This window comes from Tachyglossus aculeatus, chromosome 22 (assembly GCF_015852505.1).
Source record: "Tachyglossus aculeatus isolate mTacAcu1 chromosome 22, mTacAcu1.pri, whole genome shotgun sequence".
NCBI classification, from domain to species: Eukaryota; Metazoa; Chordata; class Mammalia; order Monotremata; family Tachyglossidae; genus Tachyglossus; species Tachyglossus aculeatus.
In genome coordinates, this window is record NC_052087.1 from 3733073 (window position 1) to 3750287 (window position 17215).

The following is a 17215-nucleotide window of genomic DNA, read 5'->3' on the forward strand; positions in this document are numbered from 1 at the left end:
AGAAAAATCAAGTGCTTTGCACACTCAAGTACACTCAGTTCTTTAATGCAGGGCTACGTTCCCGATGGAAATACGTGTTGTGGGAGGACTGAGTTTATACATATTTGTAGTTCCCAGGCCAGAGGGAACTCAGAGTTGAAATGATTTGTTACTCTTCCTTGATATAAGGATTGACATTTCAGAGCTTCTTTCTGCATGTACTTTATTTGGCAATTGCCATCTTTACCTGTCGAATTGGCGCAAGCCCCAAAACGTGGTGACAGTTAACTCTCTCTTTCTTCATTCTCCTCATAAAAATCTGGCAGACTTTATCCTGGAAAAGTGGTTTAGAGAAAAGCAATTGGTGAAAGAGTCTTTCTTCTCTTATGACATCTAGTAGAACTCTTGGTCATGTGGAAAAGTCAGGGGTTGTAAAACCATTTGTTTTGTTATTTGTCCTTAGTGCTTCCCTGTGTTGTGAGAGAAATGGAGGGAGAAGGGATGAATTTGGAGGCCTTTTGACTATCTTCCCAAATCCTTGATCTCCTCCCAAAGTGGGATCCATCAAACCACAACATTTAGATAGTAACCTTATAAGCTGGGTGCCAGCCATTTTGCAATTGGTGAGTCTATTCTGCCAAACCAAGCCCCCGTCTTATTTATTTCCTTTTGAGAAGGAACTCTTACCCATCACAAAAGATTTTCAAGCCATTGTATTTGTCTTAGTGACCCAGATCTCTTTGAATCTGTATCTTATTAATATATGCAGCATGCCATTGGTATTTCTGCTTTGACTTGTGCAGATGAACTTGTGCAGATGGTGCTCAGAATTGAGGTTGCGCCCAAGCAGTTGCCTTTCAGGCTAACTGGGTTATCTTCTTGTAACAGAATAAGCGTCCTTAACGTTAGCTGGGTGGGTTCAGTCCAAAAAGTGAAGGCTTGAGCAGTCAGTGCAATTGATATGCCCCATATGGACCGCCCGAATCATTCAGCTGAACGTCTACACTGAGAATTTGCTCCAAGATGGGTTTTTTTTGGTAACACCAGTATGTACCTTTTCCTGCTTTTTCTCGGGGTTGTTCAGAAATCAGAAAACGAGGCTAGTCGCTGTGCTTAATTTCTGACCACCTGGAACCAATGGGAAATATCTGATTTTTTTTGTTTGTTTTAAGTCAGTAACATCCCACAGACAGAGGAGAAAATCCTTCGTATTTTTGGTTTACAGCCTCACGTGGTTGTGGACCCTGGGACTGGTGAAAACTCTGGCCATTGAGTTTCCCAGAGATTCTCTGGGAGTAAGTCGCCTCAGAATTAGAATTCAGCACCTCTCTACAAGAAGATTGAGGAGAGGTGCACATATTACCCTACCTCTCCCTTTCTTCAGAATTTGCTTTGTGCAGTTTGAAATATCGAAGGAATAACTATTCTGTGGATAATGAGCCCTTTTCAATTTTAGGAAAGAAGACTGGATTTGATAAGTTAACCAAAATACCATATCACATATGACCAGTTAAGCAGACCTTATTGAGCATAAGTGACAGTGTGATGTGCAAGATAACAAGATCATATTTTATTGTAGATTAGATACAAGGGCAGGTGAAACCTTGTGGATGCTTCTCATACAGAATGAAATATGGTATTTACTTATTGTTTATGATTTGACTGCTTGCCTACAAATAAAACATTGATGTGTCCTGTTTCCTAATCAGTCCTTTAAAATGTCCGTCTCTCTAGCAACATACACTACAAGTGTTTTGGGTAGAATTGATGGGTGGAGATGATAAAAACAAACCATTTCTTTCACTAGGAAGAAGCATTGCATGCGTTCATTCAGCCAGAGATCCTGGATGGCCCCAATCAGTACTTCTGTGAACGCTGTAAGAAGAAATGTGATGCCCGGAAGGTAAACATGACTTCTGCAGATCAGTATCGTGGTCGTGAGACAGCATCCGATATTCAAAACTATTTCTGTTTTTTAGGGGCTGCGATTTTTGCATTTCCCATATCTGCTGACCCTGCAGTTGAAAAGGTTTGACTTCGATTATACCACCATGCATAGGATTAAATTAAACGATCGTATGAGTTTCCCCGAGGAGCTAGACATGAGTACTTTCATTGATGTTGAAGATGAGGTAAAGACCCATTTTGATTATATCTGTCTCACTGATCCATTAAGATTAAGATTTGGAGTGTTCAGAGTTCTGCAGCATGTACAAGTTACGCCCATTTAGGGGATCTGAAGACTTCACAGGTGTGACGACAAAATGCCTGAAATATAGGTTTTTGTGTAACTTCTTCCCCTTTGATTCTTTCAGATACCCTCCGATCCACCACCACTACTGTATCCCAAAATGTTCGCTGCTGCTTATGGAAAACCAATTTTTTTTTTGCTATAAAGATTAACTTGCAAATGCGTGGCTTAGGAAATGGTTAGACTGGGAAAGAGCACCTAGTTTCCTTGGAAAAGTAATTTTCCTTAGCAGTGGAGAGAGACTTTTGGGTTTCCCGCTCTCAACTTCTTCTGTTTATGAGTGCATGCCTTTGGCTTTAACGGAAAGGCTTGCTCTCTCTGCTCACCCCTTGCCTTGTATCGAAGCACCCAAGACCCTTGACTCTGGGGGGGACCTTCAGGATGGGGTTATTCTTCCTTCATAATAAATAGTATAGCATAATAATAGTATTGCCGTAATAATAATACAGCAAAGGAGGGTCCCTTGTGTTAAATTGTCTTTCTCCAAGACACTTAATGCTTTTTCCAACGTTCCTTAATAAAATACGAATGTTAACTGGGCCTGCAGGAAGAGGCAGGGTGTTTTTTTCACTTTGTGAACGGCACAGAGGTATAGCCAGCTTGCCTAAAGACTTTAGTGATGGTTGAAACTCACATTTGAAGTTTGGTGTTTCTCTCTCTCTCTGTCAAGGCTGTTCATTCTTTGCAGTCTCCTGTTCGATAGTCTGTACAGTTTACAAATGACAAGGGCCGAGAATCCACCTGTGACGGATTTGTCTCTCAATCGGGTGCGTTGTTTTAGACAGACCTCAGAACTAGGCAGTCTGATCAGCTGGCCTATGGCCTGTCCTAGTCTGGCACAGGGAGAAAGTGCTCCCTGACACAACTTTTCTGTTCATTGGGTCTGCCAGGTCTTGCTGTGCTATTGTTAAGGTTCCTTGATGGTCAGGGTACGTATCTGCCAGCTCTGGTTTGTGTTCTCACAAGCGCTAAGTTCAGTACGCTGCACATAGCGCTCAGTAAATACCATTAACTAATTAAGCAGTGGCCCTCCTTGAGTCACAGCATCCACATTCTGCATCCAGTTACTTTTCAGGAGGCTGAGCCACAAATTCCCATTTATCCTAAGGGGTCCTGATTTTCTTTTTGTAGACTGCCCCCAGGCATTTGTAGTAAAGTAAAGCATCTGTACTGCCCTGCTTAACCTGCTCCACTTTTCATGAGTTGATTCCCCTGTTCTCGGTCTGTCACATCCAAAATTGGAGGGGTGCTCAGTCTAGGTTCCTTGGCATTCTGAGACTTGTAGCCCAGAGGTCCTGGAATGCTCAGGGGGCTTCAGTGCCACATTTTTCCCTCTTCTTCTGTCCCCTCCTTTCTCCTCTTAATCACTGAGAAGCTGAAAAGTCTGCAAGCCAGCAATGGCGAACTGAAGTCCAGTTGCCACAAAATAATACCAACATACTCGTCTAGGTATTTTGGAGACATTGAGGAGCAGCGTGGCTCAGCGGAAAGAGCCCGGGCTTTGGAGTCAGAGCTCATGGGTTCAAATCCCGGCTTCGCCAATTGTCAGCTGGGTGACTTTGGGCAAGTCACTTCTCTGGGCCTCAGTTACCTCATCTGTAAAATGGGGGTTAAGACTGAGCCCCACGTGGGACAACCTGATCACCTTGTAACCTCCTCACCGTGCCTCGTTCTGGCCTGTCCCGCCGTCGACCCCCAGCCCAAGTCCTCCCCCTGGCCTGCAATGCCCTCCCTCCGCACATCCGCCAAGCTAGCTCTCTTCCTGCCTTCAAGGCCCTACTGAGAGCTCACCTCCTCCGGGAGGCCTTCCCAGACTTAGCCCCCTCCTTCCTCCCCCTTCCCATCCCCCCCGCCTTACCTCCTTCCCCTCCCCACAGCACCTGTATATATGTGTATATGTTTGTACGTATTTATTACTCTATTTTATTTGTACATGTTTATTCTATTTGTTTTATTTTGTTAATATGTTTTGTTCTGTTCTCTGTCTCCCCCTTCTAGACTGTGAGCCCACTGTTGGGTAGGGACCATCTCTATATGTTGCCAACTTGTACTTCCCAAGCACTTAGTAGAGTGCTCTGCACACAGTAAGTGCTCAATAAATATGGATGAATGAATGAATAACCTACCCAATGCTTAGAACAGTGCTTTGCACATAGTAAGCGCTTAATAAATGCCATCATTATTATTATTCTTGCAGTTCTCACATATCACAAAAAGGCATTTTCACTGGGGTTTAAGTGGCTGCTTCCTCAGAAATCATTAGCGCTTTTAAGTGCTTCTGTGCTAAATGAATCCCAGGTAACTCCTTTACAGAAAAGTTTTAGGTATAGTTTTGGAGGGGCGCATAATCCAACCTCGAGGGGATGCCTGAAAGTCAAGGCACGTGATATTTAGAGTTCAGATTTCTTGCTTCCAATGTACAGCACTACGTAAGGGGAAGATGGTTATGTCCGGCAGCAGAGGACTCCCTAAGTGTACAGTTTGAGACTGTCTTGTAATTTGCAGCTAGTTCTGTGTTCCTGGCAAAGGAGAAGATAGTCTGGCTCAACTGGCCGAAACTCTTGGGATGATCTCTCATAGCAGGGGATCAGATCTTGTACACTTCCCCCTCGTTCTTTAGGCCAGACTTCCTTTTCTTGCACTGGAAATGGTTAACGCGAGACCATTTTTAGCGTTTTCATTTGGGGGGATTCCTTCCAAAGAAGGAGGTGCAAGCTTTGGGAGAGGGAGAGAAAAATACAATCTTTAAAAGAAAAGCTATCTGGCTGGCTTCCTTTCTTAAACTCGATTTTATAGCATCTGGAATCAAAATTGCTGGCGCCTTACACTTTTAATTAGAAACAGGAATTTGTGCAGAAATAGCACCGGCCTTTTTTTAGGCACTTGAGTGTGAATGATCAAAAATAGTGCTTTCAATTGTGCAGACATTACATTTGTATTTCTTCTTTTTAATGCGTACTTTTTGTGTGGGAGATGTAAGCCTTCTTGAATAGAATCTAAAAATAAAGATTTGTTGAAGTAATCTGAAACCCCATGATACTAAATTGGTAACTTTGATGTACCTTTACTCATTTGTAACTTTCAATTGTTAATGTCTGCCGTCCAGAAGTCTCCGCAGACGGAGAGTTGCACTGATAGTGGAGCTGAAAATGAAGGCAGCTGTCACAGTGATCAGATGAGCAATGATTTCTCCAATGATGATGGAGTTGATGAAGGAATCTGTCTTGAAAGTAACAGTGGTACGGAAAAGGTTTCCAAACCTGGCCTTGAGAAGGTAGGGCTCTTTTATGTCTAACGGGAGGGCACTTGGATCCTTATCCACTAAGCACTTGATTTTCACCCCAACTGCTGAGCGCTTGATAATTCACTCCCCAGCACTTTTGCATCTATCTGTACACTTTCCTGTTTTCCCTATTTGGGATTCATTTTAATGTTGGTCTCTCTCTGTAAGCTCATTGTGGGCAGGGAACATATCTACCAACTCTGTATTGTGATCTCTGAATTGGGGAAGCAGCATGGGTCAGGGGAAAGAGCCCGGGCTTTGGAGTCAGAGGTCAGGGGTTCAAATGCCGGCTCCGCCACTTGTCAGGTGTGTGACTTCGGGCAAGTCACTTCACTTCTCTGTGCCTCAGTTACCTCATCTGTAAAATGAGGATTAAGACTGTGAACCCCCCTGTGGGACAACCTGATCACCTTGCAACCTCCCCAGTGCTTAGAACAGTGCTTTGCACATAGTAAGCACTTAATAAATGCCATTATTATTATTATCTCCCAAGCACTTAATTCAGTGCTCTGCATACAGCAAGCGCTCAATCAGTACCATTGACTGATATTGTTTTATTGTGCTTTCCCAAATACTTAATGCAGTTCTCTGCACTCAGTGCCATTGATTGATTGATTAGGGCATCATTCTTATTGTAAGTATTTGTAGCCAGGCACTGAGGAATATTAGATTCAGAGAATATCTGATTCTTGGAAAAGAAAAAAATCAGCTTGTCAGTGTTTCTCAACTGAAATGATAATTGTAATGTTAATGCCTGCTACAGGCCAAGCCTTGGGGAGATACAGAACAATCCAGTTGGGCATCATCTGTATCCCACACAGGGCTCACAATCTAAGGGGCAGTGCTTATATACTTAGTGATATATAGCCCTGTTTTTCAGATGAGGAAATGTAGGGAGAGACTTGCCCAAGGTTATTCAGCTGATCAGGAGCAGAGCTGGGATTCAAACCCAAATCTTGCCACCTAGTTCCGTGCTCTTTTTATATTTCTCTTCACCTTCTGGAAAATTCGCTGGAGGGGAATAAGAATCTATTTGGACCTCGTCTTTCCTAGGTGGATATTTTTAAATTCATAAGCTTTTAATGATTCTTGGGACCCGTGAGTTGTGGGTGTGAGGGGGTTGTTGGTTTGGTTTTTTTAAAATAATACTCTATTGGATGTAATTCTGGTGTCTAAAACCCACTTCTTACCCTTAGAGCTTTGTGGTGCCCAAGAGCTAATACCTGATCTAGAGATTTTAATCTCCTTGTTAATGAAGGTGGGGCCAATGCCTTTGCAGTTTTATAAGTATTGTTTGTTTGGGAGCTTTAAAATTAATGAATCAGTACAGGCCACTTTGTTTCCTTGTATTCCTTAAAGAGCATTAAGGGAAACAGGAAGTATACCAGTTTCCTTGGTTCATTTTGAGCCCCAGGTTCTTCGTTCTAATTAAGTGGGCTCTCAAAATAGCCAAGTAGCCATAATCTTAGCCTGTTCTTTTTTGTAAAGTATGTGCATTTTGAAAAAAAAGACTAGCTATCTTCTTTCTAAGGTGGCATGCCTATAGATAGGCTGGTTAATGGATGTTTGCAGAGACCCCATGTATGTTCTGACTTAGTTATTGAAAACTCAGTGAAGCAGATATGCTAATATTTACCCTACCAGAATTTCTCTTATTGGCTAAAATGAGACTGTGCAAAGCTTGACAAATGTGGTGTATATCTAGGTGAGGTACCTTTGTACAGCAGTATTCATTATAATGTGTACTTAGAAGTCCGTGATCTGAACCTTACCAATCAGCCTCATTTTGTCCTGAAAGACGTATCTGCTTAATTTAGAGTGACGCGAGAATGAATACCTTTGTAATCGATTTGTGTTGGCATGAAAATGGGAGCGTTAGGCAGGGGATCATTCGCTTGGGGTGCAGTAACCTTCAGGTTTACGACACGTTTTTTTGCTACCCCATTCAACTAAAGGAAAAGCTGGGCAGTGAATTATTGATTTGGATGAGGAATGTAAAATTGAAGTGTCTGTGGACTTGTTACTTGGTGTTCCCCTAGCATTCCTTGCTGTATGAACTCTTTTCTGTTATGGTGCATTCGGGAAGTGCCGCTGGAGGCCATTATTATGCCTGCATAAAATCATTCAGCGATGAGCAGTGGTACAGCTTCAACGACCAGCATGTTAGCAGGGTAAGCCATAGTCCTCTCAGGGTTGGGTGGGAGGTGGAGGCCTTTAGTTCTTAATTTGGGGATTGGGTTCCAGGACAAACACATACCCTCCTTCCCTTCCAATTCCCTAAAGGAATCCGTAGTGCCATTTGTCAGGCTCTACTTAATCAGTTAACTGGAGTTTCTCAGCTAGAGTTTTTGTTATTTTTTCTAGATAACCCCAGAGGACATTAAAAAAACCCATGGTGGGTCTTCAGGAAACAGAGGGTATTATTCAAGTGCTTTTGCAAGGTGAGTACGCATCTGATGTCGTCTTTTACCTGCTGGTCCTTTTTGTATCTTCCCGGTTGCTTTTCGAGTGCTATACCATTCAGTTTAGGGTAGTAGAAGCAAACTGTCTTCCTCAGTCATGCCTTCAGCTAGCACAGTCCCGGTGTGCAGTGTAAAACATTTCTCCTTGGCTACAGTTGGCCAGTCGACCTGATACCATCATCATCAGTGTTTAGTACAGTGCTCTGCACGCAGTAAGCGCTCAATAAATACGATTGAATGAATCATCAGTGGTATTTTATCGAGTGCTTATTGTGTGCAGAGCACTGTACTAAGGGCTTGGGAGAGTGCAACGCAACAGAGTTGGCAGATATGTTCCCTGCCCACAATGAGTTTACAGTCTAGAGGAGGGAGACAGACATTAATATAAACAAGTATATTTATAGATTCATTCATTCAGTCGTATTTATTGAGTGCTTAATATGTACTTAAGTGCCGTGGGGCGAATATCAAATGCCCGTAGGGCACAGAAACCAAGTAGACGCAGAAGGGAGAGGGAGCCCAAGAAGAGAGGTGAGTCAAAGACAACACCAGGTGTACGGGCTTGTGAGATGGGATAATATCGGTTTTTGTCTCCAGTGATGGGGAAGATAGGAGGAGTGTGGTTGTACATATTTATTACTCTATTTATTTATTTATTTATTTTACTTGTACATTTCTATCCTATTTATTTTATTTTGTTGGTATGTTTGGTTCTGTTCTCTGTCTCCCCCTTTTAGACTGTGAGCCCAGTGTTGGGTCGGGACTGTCTCTATGTGTTGCCAATCTGTACTTCCCAAGCGCTTAGTACAGTGCTCTGCACATAGTAAGCGCTCAATAAATACGATTGATTGATTGATTGATTGAGGAGGACAAGGTTTTGGTGGGAGGATAAGGAGTTCAGTTTGGAGTTTCCTCCATCTGCCAGGCAGCACGTGATCACGTCCATCCTGGAGCGTCCTGAGACCCTGCCTCCCTCTCTTCTTACTCCCCCAACTCTCTCCCCAAGAAGCTGACAGGGGTGCCCAAGCACTCAGCTTTGGGGCTGGGTCACCAGAGAGACCCGCCCAAATAGAGCAGCCTCCACCTTTACTCCCCAGGGATCTCTGAGTGGATAAGCTCCCGTCCTTCCTGGCTGCCTGGGTGGCTCCCAGAACTGTGAGCAACTCGGAAATAAAGCAGCAGGGAGACGGGTCTCTGCCCAGAAAAGTAGCGTGTGAGAACTGGGAGTGGTGTTTTTATGAAGTGGGATCCTGACAACATAATCTGTTGGATTCCGTTTACCTTTCTCTGTATTTCTTCCTGCCAGCTCCACAAACGCGTATATGCTCATATATAGACTGAAAGACCCAGCAAGAAATGCAAGTAAGTGTATTTATAGATTTCATAAACCATCGGGTTTAAGAGGCTATATCTGAAAAGTGAATTGCTTTCCAAGAGATGAGGTGGGGCTTGGTCTGTGGGTGTTAATTTCCTTTTTGTTTTTAAGCAAGGTAATTTAAGGGGAAGCAATCCAAGCAATAGTTGCTGCCTAGGCTAGTCTTCTTTAAACTGACGTGAGGAATATTAAGTTAAAAAAATTAAGTCTTGTGGAGCATTCCCCCCGCCCCCCCACCAAAGTCGTGTAACTAGACTTGAAACAGTAAGGGGTTATGGGATTAATATATTGTAATAAAGGAAACTCAGTAAAATCTAGTGTAGTGTTTGCTGCCATAGTCAAGGTGTTCCTTGCTTGTGGTATCTGGGGTGCTAAAGCACTTCCAACAATGACCAAACGCTCGTTACCTTTGTCTTCACGACTGTTTTTCTTTCTTGTGAGAAGACAAGAAAAATGAATTCAAGATACGAACAACGCCCCTTCCAAAAAAAAAAAATCCAAAAGCAAAGCACTTTAGGCGGCACCAGGGGGAGCCTTCTGATCAAATAAGAGAACTGCTCTAATTAAACCCATTTCCAGAAAATTTCAGAGTGAGTTGGCCTTGTTTAGGGCCCAGACCAGGAAGCTTCCCTGTCAGTCCCGTACTGAGGGCACCACGGCAAGAAGTGTCCTCTTCATACTGCCCAGATTCCAGAGGCTCTCAGAGCGCATCCTTAGGTGGACGGAGACAAAGAGCTTAATGAATTAGAGTGTCCCGATGCTCCTCCAAGAGCTGCGTTTGGGTGTTTCTTGAAGCCACATGGGGAAGACGGCATTACTGCATATCTTGTTAAAGCCGTGGACTTACTAGAAGTCTGAGATGCCCCCCTGTGCTCTCTCCCCGGCCTCCGCCCCTGCCCCACTGCCATGGGACCAAGGGTATGCTCTATCCTTAGGCCTTGAGACCTGGGGTGGCCTTGAGAGTCTTACCCAGGGTTGGACACCAGACCAGATTGGGTCCTTATATTGGGGTTGCTGCAAAGGAACCGGCGGGGTTCCTTGGAATTCTGTTTTCCAAAGACCCACCCCTGTCAAGTTGCCTGGCTCTTCCAGAACTCAGGTCCTCCAAGCCTCCCGTGTCCCTGGGAGGGCTGATGGGGCTGCCTTCTTTGGCCTACCTTCAGGTGGGCCTGCAGGCTTCCACCGACACTTCCGTGCCGCGTTCGGGCCACTTCTCTTCCCCTTCTCCTATTCAAACTAGAGACTCTGTGGGTCCACATGCCCTTTCCCACCTGTACAGAAAGAAGGTGCAAGTGGGGTCCCGATCATTCATTCTCATATCCACTTTGGCCAGCGGGGTTCTCTAATTATTACGTTTTTTTTTTAAAGAAAGGGAGGAGTTGAGCCAATTTTGAGTGTGACCTACGGCGGGAGGAGAAAGGGTGGCTCGCAAGACATTATCCTCGCTCGCAGGAAAAAGAACCCAGAGGTTCTAATAGAAAGGCAAGAAGAGCAGCTGGTGGTGGAAGGGGTGGGTTAGGGAGATGTTTTATCTTTTCTGTTTCCCAAGAGGCAGCCGCTAAGTCTCATCACCACATTCGTGGTTATAATTGTGTGGAAACCAGAAGCCACTCTGTTCAGGAAGAGGGCTTTTCTGGAGCAGGCTTAAGCTGAGGTTTTGCCGAGCTCTGAGGTGGGTGGCCCAACCTCCATAGCAGATGGGTCTCGCCGCGGAGCTCTGGGTGGTGGAACAGCCTGTCCACCCGCTACTGCGGATTCGTGTTGGAGAGGGAGCTGGGATGGGTGATGCTCAGTTTCCACCCCATGCCTTCTTCACCCAGTGCAAGCGGTCATGGGGCCGGCCATCCCCGAATACCTGAATCTGCTCGGTAAGCGCTTACCCTCTGCCAGGCACTGTGCTAAGCGCTGGGGTAAGTACAAGTTAATCAGGTTGGACACCATCCATTATCCCACACGGGGACTCCCAGTCTTAATCCCTGTTTTACAGATGAGGTAACTGAGGCCTAGAGAAGTGAAGTGGCTCGTCCAAGGTCACACAATAGACGTGTGGCGGATTCAGGATTAGAACCCAGGCCTTTCTGACTGGCGGGCTGTAGCCACTAGGCCACGCTGCTTTTGAAGGTGGGACCGTGGCTGCTTTCTAACTGGCATTCCTTTTTCTTCAACCAATAGAGTTTTTAGAAGTGAATGATTATCCGGAGCACATTAAGAATTTGGTGCAGAAAGAGAAAGAGTTGGAAGAGCAAGAAAAGAGGCAACGAGAAATCGAGCGCAATACTTGTAAGGTTAGACTTCCTTTGCTTGCCAATCTGTTTCTTTAAATACTAGTGGAGGAACGCCACAGGTTCAGGCACTATTGGAGAAATTCACAGGTATTTTCAGACTAGCAAGATTTATTCTCCTTGGTTACTGTTGATGAACAAATGCCTTGTTCAAAAAGTGCTATTTATATATGTGATCAAAAGCATCAAGTCATTAAAGCTTGAAGTAGAACTCTATGAATAATTTTCTTTTGCGTAAGTGAACAAAGAAGATACAAAGGATACTGGTACTCTTTTCTTGGGGGTTTCAGAGTACAGAATTATCAAAACAAAGCAATTGTTTGATTTTGAATTTTTAATTGTCCTGGGTTTGAATCACCCAGGACATTAAATAACAAAGCTGGGGATATGGTAGTAACTTTGTATTCTTTTGTGTTAAAAGCCACTCTACATCTCAGTCACCTAAGAGTCATTAGATTTTGGATATGGTTCAGGGGAGAGTCACAAACTGGATTGCCCTACCTGAAAACTTCTGTTCTGTGAAGACAAATGAGCACTTTAGCTTATAGAGAATTTTTTTTATGGTATTTGTTAAACGCTTACTCTGTACCAGGCAGCATACTAAATGCTGTGGTAGATACAAGCTAATCGGGTTAGACACGGTCCATGTCCCATATGGGGTTCCCCATTTTACAGATAAGGTAACTGAGGCCCCCGAGAAGTGAAGTGACTTGCTCAAGGTCACACAGCAAGCAAGTGGTGGGGTCAGGATTAGAACCTAGGTCCCTCTGGCTCCCGGGTCCGTGCTCTACCCTCTAGGACACGCTGCTTCCACGGTGTCCTCTTTGAGTGCCTGGGAAGCCTGGATGCTCAACTAGAGAGATTCTAAACTACCCTTGTGTAGATTTTTTTCTTCCACTGCTGAACACCGGAGAGTAAAAGTAAGCACAATTACTATAGCCTGCTAGTTGGCTATTTACTACTGCTGAAAGGACCTTTTTTCAGGAACCCACCTCTTCCAGAAGGAGATAGCAATAGACTGGCATTACCTCACCATTTTAGAGTAACCCCAGTTTCCGTGATGGGGAGTATTGAGACATATCAGCATCAAGAATGGTGTTCTGTGAAACCGTGTCTCAGGAGTAGGTAGGGACAGGGCTACCAGGGCAACAGTTCGTGGAGAACTAAGAGCATAAAATGAGTTTTCTTTCCAGAAATAATGGCCCAGCAGTAGCGGGAGAGACGGGTGATAGGGCGATGACCATTTTGCCCTGAATAGTTCACCCAGTGAGATGTTGCATTTGTTTGTCAGAGGCTGCTTAAGTACCGCTCTTGAGAGTGCCGTTGTAACAGTATTAGATTTAATGGAGAGTGTCATTTGGAGTGTGTTTGCGTGTGTCACAACCCACCGAGGTGGCGTAGAATGACACGAAGAACTGTGTATTGGCCAGACTTTCTCTTAATTCCATGTCTGTGTTGTCCATTCCCACCGAGTTTTATTTCTCTGTTCAGGCATAGATTGAGAAGAAGGCTGGGAGAAACAGCGTCCTGGGTGATGTGGGAATTGGAGGAAACTTTGGGAGGGATTAGGGTTGAGCAGCACTTACTATGTAGCAAGTACCTTACTAAATATTGGGGTAAATACAATCCCTGCCTTCATGTGGCTCATAGTGGGGAGGGAAAGCATCTACCCCCCATTCTACAGATGAGGAAACTGATGCCCAGAAAAGTCAAGTGGCTCGCCCATGGTCACACAACAAGCTAGTAGTGGAGTCAGGATTAGAACCCAAGCCTCTTGACTCCTAAGGTGGCCCTGTCAGTTGTGACCCTGGTGTAGGGAGGAACAGCATGGGGTGATGAAGCCTAGGCCTGGGAACCAGAGGACCTGGTTCTAATCCTGGCTCTACCACTTGCCTGCTGTGTGACCTTGGACAAGTCACTTTGCTATGCCTCCAGTTTCCTCCAATTAAAATTTCTCCCCCCTAGTCAGACTGGGAACCCCATGTGAAAGGGGGAGTAAATCCAGCATGATTAAGTTGTATCTACCCCAGCACTTAGAACATTTCCTGACACATAGTAGGCACCAAACAAGCACCATTACAAAAAAAAAAGTGGGGGTGGAGAGGCTCCATTACCAATGCATATATCTCCCTAGACCACCTCGTTGAAATCACGTTTTCGACGTCAGACTTTTTGGTGAGCAGAAACGTTTTAGTTTGAGTACTGCTAGCATCTCCAAGTCAGTGAGGGAGAAATGGGACCTCTCCCTCTCCACAGCCCTAATTAATCATAGCAGCTCCTAAACTGAGGTGACTCCAGGGAAACTGAGGAGTCCTGATCAGGAAGAATAATTTCAAGTCTTTCATGCATTCAGTATTTATGCCCCTTGTGATGAGTGGATGTGGCCCAATTCCAACCTTTAGAAAAATGAAAGGATTTGGGAAAAAGAGAAAAGATCTCCATGCTCAGTATATTTGAAATGAAACAGCAGACAGATAGTCACAAATGGGTGAGGTATTTGGAAAAGGAGCAAGGCAGAGAAGGGTTTTTTTACAGGAAGATGGGGAGGAAGAGAGGGGCAGGTAGGGATGGGAAAAAGGGTGCAACTGGAGTTTGACAGGGCAACCGAGGAACAAAGGTGGGAAAGAAAGAGAATGGAGGGAGCGAAAAAAGAAAAAAGGAATTGGATTTCATGGGGAATGCATTTTTTGTCATTAAAAATGGAAATATGAAAGGTAGAAGCAGGAGGACTCATCTGTTTTGGAACTGCTCAGTTGGAATCAATCAGTTTATTCATTCATTCAATCGTATTTATTGAGCACTTCCTATGTGCAGAGCACTATACTAAGCGCTTGGGAAGTACCAGTCAGCAACATATAGAGACGGTCCCTACCCAACAACGGGTTCACATTGGGTGCTTACTAGGTGCAGAGCACTGTACTAAGCGCTTGGGAGAGTACAACACAACAGAGTTAAACACGTCCCCTGCCCACAATGAGCTTCCAGTTTTGAATGGGGTATGTTGTCTAGTTTATAAGGGAACTGCCAAAGACCTGTTCAGCAAAAGAGCAGATACTTCATTGGAAAAGTGGACCTGTTGGCATTTTTATAGAATCAGTGGTTTATCCGTATCAACTACCAGCCCGTGTCATTGTAGCACTTGTCCAGTGGAATCTGGAGATGTAGATTCCAGCCCCAGCTCTGCATTCAGGGGACACACCTGCTGGGGCTGTGCTGTTGGGGTGCCACAAGGCGTGTAGGCCCTACGGGAGGACTGTCGTGACTAGCAAGGGAGCCATCTCAGTACAATGTTCTGTGCAGAATAAGCACTTAATAAATACGATTGACCGGCCATCTCCAGGGCAACGGCTTCTCAGCACGATATGTGCACTGTGCTGCGGTCACGACTGTAACTGGGCCCCGCATGGGAAAAAACACAGATCACACTGCACAGACTGCTGCTCCTTCTCCCACCTAATTGAAAGACGGGTCGGGGCAATCTTTAGCAGTCCATCACCGGCACCCCCAACTCTTGTCACCAACCCATCCCCATAAGCAGCCTCTAAAAGGTGCTTCTGGAGGGTGTCTTCTGCTGAGCCAGAGTTTCCTTTCAGCCTTCCTTCCCTTTTTCTAAGTAGCCAATTCTCTCCCCCGAGTTTTGAATCCCTTTTCACCTTCCCGACACACCCACGCTCCCAGGTGAGTAGTAACAAACCAGTCTTGAGTGCACAGGTGTAAAGCATTTCTCGAGCAAGGTGGTGATTAGAAATTTGATGCTAAACCATCTTGCCTCGCATAGTTAATAAAAGGTTATAGCCCATCTCGTCCCTACAAATCCTTCCCACTCTTCTTTCTTCCCAAAAAGGAAGGCGTCCTGGAATTAGTCCGATATCAGACTGGTTGCGTCCTGGAATTAGTCTGATGTCAGACTGGTTCACCACTTCCCCAAGGAAGTTCCTCAGAGTTGCTGTCTGGTTCTATGCCATTGGGTCTCTAGCAAAAATTTAAATTTGCCCTGCCCAAAGCCTAATGATGCATTTTACTTTCTTACAGTGTCTCTTTCCTCCTCCCCACCCCCAGTGCTTGATTTCCTTTCCAACCCCTCCTGTCTCTCAGGTTTCCATGATTTTTTTCTTCCCACACTCCGGTTATGAAGGCAATCTGGGGTGGCCTGCCCATTGAGAACAGGGCTGGCAGAGAGATCCGGTGATTTGTGGCCGACCACCATCATTGTGATCCATTCCTCTGAGCAGGTTTTCGGTCCTCGTGTCTCAGGACCAGGATCACTCTGCCACTCCCGGTGGAATTCCATCGTGACTTGGTTATGAATTTTCCGAGAGAAACCCTTGTTTTGGTAAAGGATTCTTCTCCTAGGGAATAAGTTGCCTTTAGCACACCTTCACTCTTTAGTGTTGAGAACCCTGAAGCTTCACTTGATTTTCCCCTTCACTTGTTGTTCCCCTGTGACTGTTCTCTTTAGATCCTACGTAACAAGTTTAGTGTTGCCGATGTTGGCATATGGACACATTTTCCCCATTTTTGGGATAGCTCAGATGAACTGCGAGGAAGTAGAACGGTGTTTTGCAAACATCACTGCTTAAGAAAGACCTTGAGCCTGCGTATTATGGATAAAACATGACAGACTTTTTAAATGGTGTTCTCACACTTCTGCTGTGTGTGTGTGTGTGTGTGTGTGTGTGAGAGAGAGAGATAGAGATGCTAAAGTGAGACGTACAGCTGTTGGCTTTCTCCATCTTCCTCCTTTTCACTTTTTCTCATACCTTTTCATTTTTCTCCTACCTCAAAAACCAAAAAACTCTATCCTTGCAAACGTGGTTACGTTCTTCCTTCCACTGACCGTGCTTTTGTATTACAGATAAAATTGTTCTGCATGCATCCTGTGAAACAGCTCATGATGGAGAACAGATTAGAGGTTCATAAGGATAAGACCCTGAAGGAGGCTATAGAAATAGCCTATAAGGTATGTTGGGCTCCCGTTCCTGCGGGAGTGACCTGTAATCTTCTCGAAAGTGAATTTGCTATTGGTTCTTCCACTTGCCAGTATTGTTTTTCCACACTCGCAGTGCACATCCCTCAAAGACCAGTAGCCTTCGATTGGCTTCCTAATCCCTTTAAATGGTGAAATATATATTCCATTCCTTTCTGTTCTTCCTTCAGAACTTATCTCCACCCTCACTGTACTCAGAGCCAGTCTGCTGGATTGAACTTCAAATCAAAGCCTTCAAATTTATAACTGCTTCACCTTTCTGCAGTGGGGATGAACTTTTTCTTTTACCCCTCCTTCCTTGCCCTTTATCGGTCGGTACCCACCTACCTCCTCCATTCCTGCTCAGTTCTTGCTCACAGCAAGACGGCACTCAACTGGCCCCCACAGGCCTGAATTTAGTGTAGGCTGATTCAGTCATAGTCATGTACTAGCTAGCTATTTAATCCTCTAACGGAGCAGGTGCAGAGCGAGTGCTTGTTTTAAGCATGAATAACTTTTTTCTGAAGCGGGGGAGATTACCTGACCAGTGATTTCATCCTCAGTGGGATATTGGACTCCGTGTTTCGAATCGGGCCGTAAAACGTGATGTTCCTTTT

At 44.8% G+C, this 17215-nt stretch overlaps 1 protein-coding gene across 1 annotated transcript in view; it reads left to right on the plus strand.

Moving 5' to 3' along the window:
* The window catches only part of USP47 (ubiquitin specific peptidase 47), a 90242-nt gene that overhangs the window by 55979 nt on the left and 17048 nt on the right, over positions 1-17215 (plus strand). Inside the window, exons 9-16 of the mRNA XM_038764019.1 lie at positions 1787-1882; positions 1959-2111; positions 5337-5504; positions 7553-7684; positions 7878-7954; positions 9282-9337; positions 11523-11635; positions 16488-16592. Coding sequence (XP_038619947.1) covers positions 1787-1882; positions 1959-2111; positions 5337-5504; positions 7553-7684; positions 7878-7954; positions 9282-9337; positions 11523-11635; positions 16488-16592 — 900 coding nt within the window. The remainder of the gene's footprint in view (positions 1-1786; positions 1883-1958; positions 2112-5336; positions 5505-7552; positions 7685-7877; positions 7955-9281; positions 9338-11522; positions 11636-16487; positions 16593-17215) is intronic.